Source organism: Otolemur garnettii, unplaced genomic scaffold (assembly GCF_000181295.1).
Source record: "Otolemur garnettii isolate 467f Iridium unplaced genomic scaffold, OtoGar3 scaffold00125, whole genome shotgun sequence".
NCBI classification, from domain to species: domain Eukaryota; kingdom Metazoa; phylum Chordata; class Mammalia; order Primates; family Galagidae; genus Otolemur; species Otolemur garnettii.
In genome coordinates this window covers 6,154,839-6,156,960 of record NW_003852520.1, presented here as the reverse complement: position 1 = coordinate 6,156,960, position 2,122 = coordinate 6,154,839, and the positions used below count along the sequence as shown (strand labels likewise).

The 2,122-nt window shown below is 43.7% G+C and overlaps 1 protein-coding gene across 1 annotated transcript in view; it reads right to left on the bottom strand.

Annotated features, from left to right (window-relative positions):
* Positions 1-255: 255 nt before the first annotated feature.
* ARL13A (ADP ribosylation factor like GTPase 13A) overlaps positions 256-2,122 on the bottom strand; it is a 17,330-nt gene continuing 15,463 nt past the window's right edge. Inside the window, exon 8 of the mRNA XM_003797852.2 lies at positions 256-344. Within this exon, the coding sequence (XP_003797900.2) occupies positions 256-344 (89 nt within the window). The remainder of the gene's footprint in view (positions 345-2,122) is intronic.

Here is a 2,122-nt window from a genome sequence, read left to right as displayed (position 1 = left end):
CATATACCGGAGGTGGGGAATTTAACCCGACCCCAGCCAAAAAAAAAAAAAGGTAAAAAGAGGGAGAAAATGGCTAGTCACTACAAGTGAATTCAAGAGCCGGTTTTCTTGTCCTTCCTAGACAATGTCAGGGTAGGAGAGTGTTGGCCAGTTTCTAAGGAGTATGTACTATACCCTTTGACACACTCACTCTCTTCCCCAGCCTCATACTTTCTCTCACTCTTGCTCACTCCCCTCTGTCCTTCATTAGGAGTACTAACCATATGAACCAAAGTGGTCTTCACAGTCATTTTTCAGTAACGTCTTTGTGTTCCAGGTATCCATTTTCTTTCTTGTTCTGAGTTCTGAGGCTACAGAAATGAAAATACATTTCAGTTTTGGACAGAATGTTGAGGGTAGTTGCTGAATATAAAAATTCTTTTAGCAGATTCCTTCTACTCACCTCTCATCCCTACCCCTTGTCTCCAGAGTAGCATCTATTTCCTTTTTAGTGGCCCTGGGCAAGTCCAGATCTCTCCATGTAGGTCTAACAACCCAGGGTTCCAGGGTAGCCAAAGGACTAGATCCTTTGCAGAGCCGAGGTGACATTATAATATTGATAGGTGGCAATCTTGGAGACTAGAGTCCCAAGAAACACTAAGAGGTAGTGGTCCTTGTGAGCCTTCAAGCTCTCAGAACTTTTTTTTTTTTTTTCTTGAGACAGAGTTTCACTCTATTGTCCAGGCTATAGAGTATCATGGTGTCAGCTTAGCTCACAGTAACCTCAAACACCTGGGACTACAGGCACCTACCATGAAGCCCAGCTAATTTTCCTATTTTTAGTAGAGATAGGGTCTCGCTCTTGCTCAAGCTGGTCTTAAACTCATGAGCTCAAGTCCCACCTCAGCCTCCCAGAGTGCTAGGATTATAGGCATAAACCATTATGCCTGGCTCATCACAGCTTTTTAAAAAAATGCCTTTATCGGGCGGTGCCTGTAGTTCAGTGGGTAGGGCTCCAGCCCCATATACTAAGGGTGGCGGGTTCAAATCCAGCCTTCGCCAAAATGCAACAAAAAATAGCTGGGCATTGTGGTGGGGGATTGTAGTTCCAGCTACTTGGGAAGCTGAGGAAAGAGAATTGCCTAAGCCCAAGAGCTGGAGGTTTCTGTGAGCTGAAACCACAGCACTCTACCAAGGGCAAACAAAGTGGAACTTTGTCTCTAAAAAAAATAAAAATGCCTTTATTATATGGGGGGGAAATGATATCTGCTTATTACAAAAAAAGAAAATTGCCGGCTCGGCGCCTGTGGCTCAAGCGGCTAAGGCACCAGCCACATACACCTGAGCTGATGGGTTCGAATCCAGCCCGGGTCCGCCAAACGACAATGACGGCTGCAACCAAAAAATAGCCGGGTGTTGGCTTCGCACCTGTGGCTCAAGTGGCTAAGGCGCTAGCCACATACACCCAAGGTGGCAGGTACGAATCCAGCCCCCGTCCGCCAAGCAACAATGATGGCTGCAACCAAAAAAAAAAAAAAAATAGCCAGGCGTTGTAGCGGGCGCCGGTGGTCCCAGCTACTTGAGAGGCAGAGGCAGGAGACTCGCTTGAGCCCAGGAGTTGGAGGTTGCTGTGAGCTGTGATGCCACGGCACTCTGCCCAGGGTGACAGCTTGAGGCTATGTCTCAAAAAAAAAAAAAAGAAAATTGCCAGTAAAACAAAACTCCAAAGGAATGGTACCTAGGCCTTTTACTTCTCAAAATCACCAAGTGTCTCACCCCTCAAATAAACCCATTACTCATATTTTGGTGATATCTTTCCAGATGTCTCTGTACTATAAATGTATATACATCATACTGTACATGCTATACTCTAAGTTGATATTTCCCATAACAAATTGCCAGGTTGTAGAAAACTTTCCATGTAAATAAATATAAGTCAACACTAGTCTTCTTAATATCTGCATAGTATAACATTTCACTGTGTAACTGCATCCTCATTTATTTGGCCATTCGCCATTGTTAGATATTTAGGTTGTTTTCTGGTTTTAGCTATTGTATAGTATGCTGTGATTGAACATCCATGAGCATACCTTTCTGGAGTACTTATGTAGTTATATTTGTGTTTCTTAATTTTTTTTTTTTT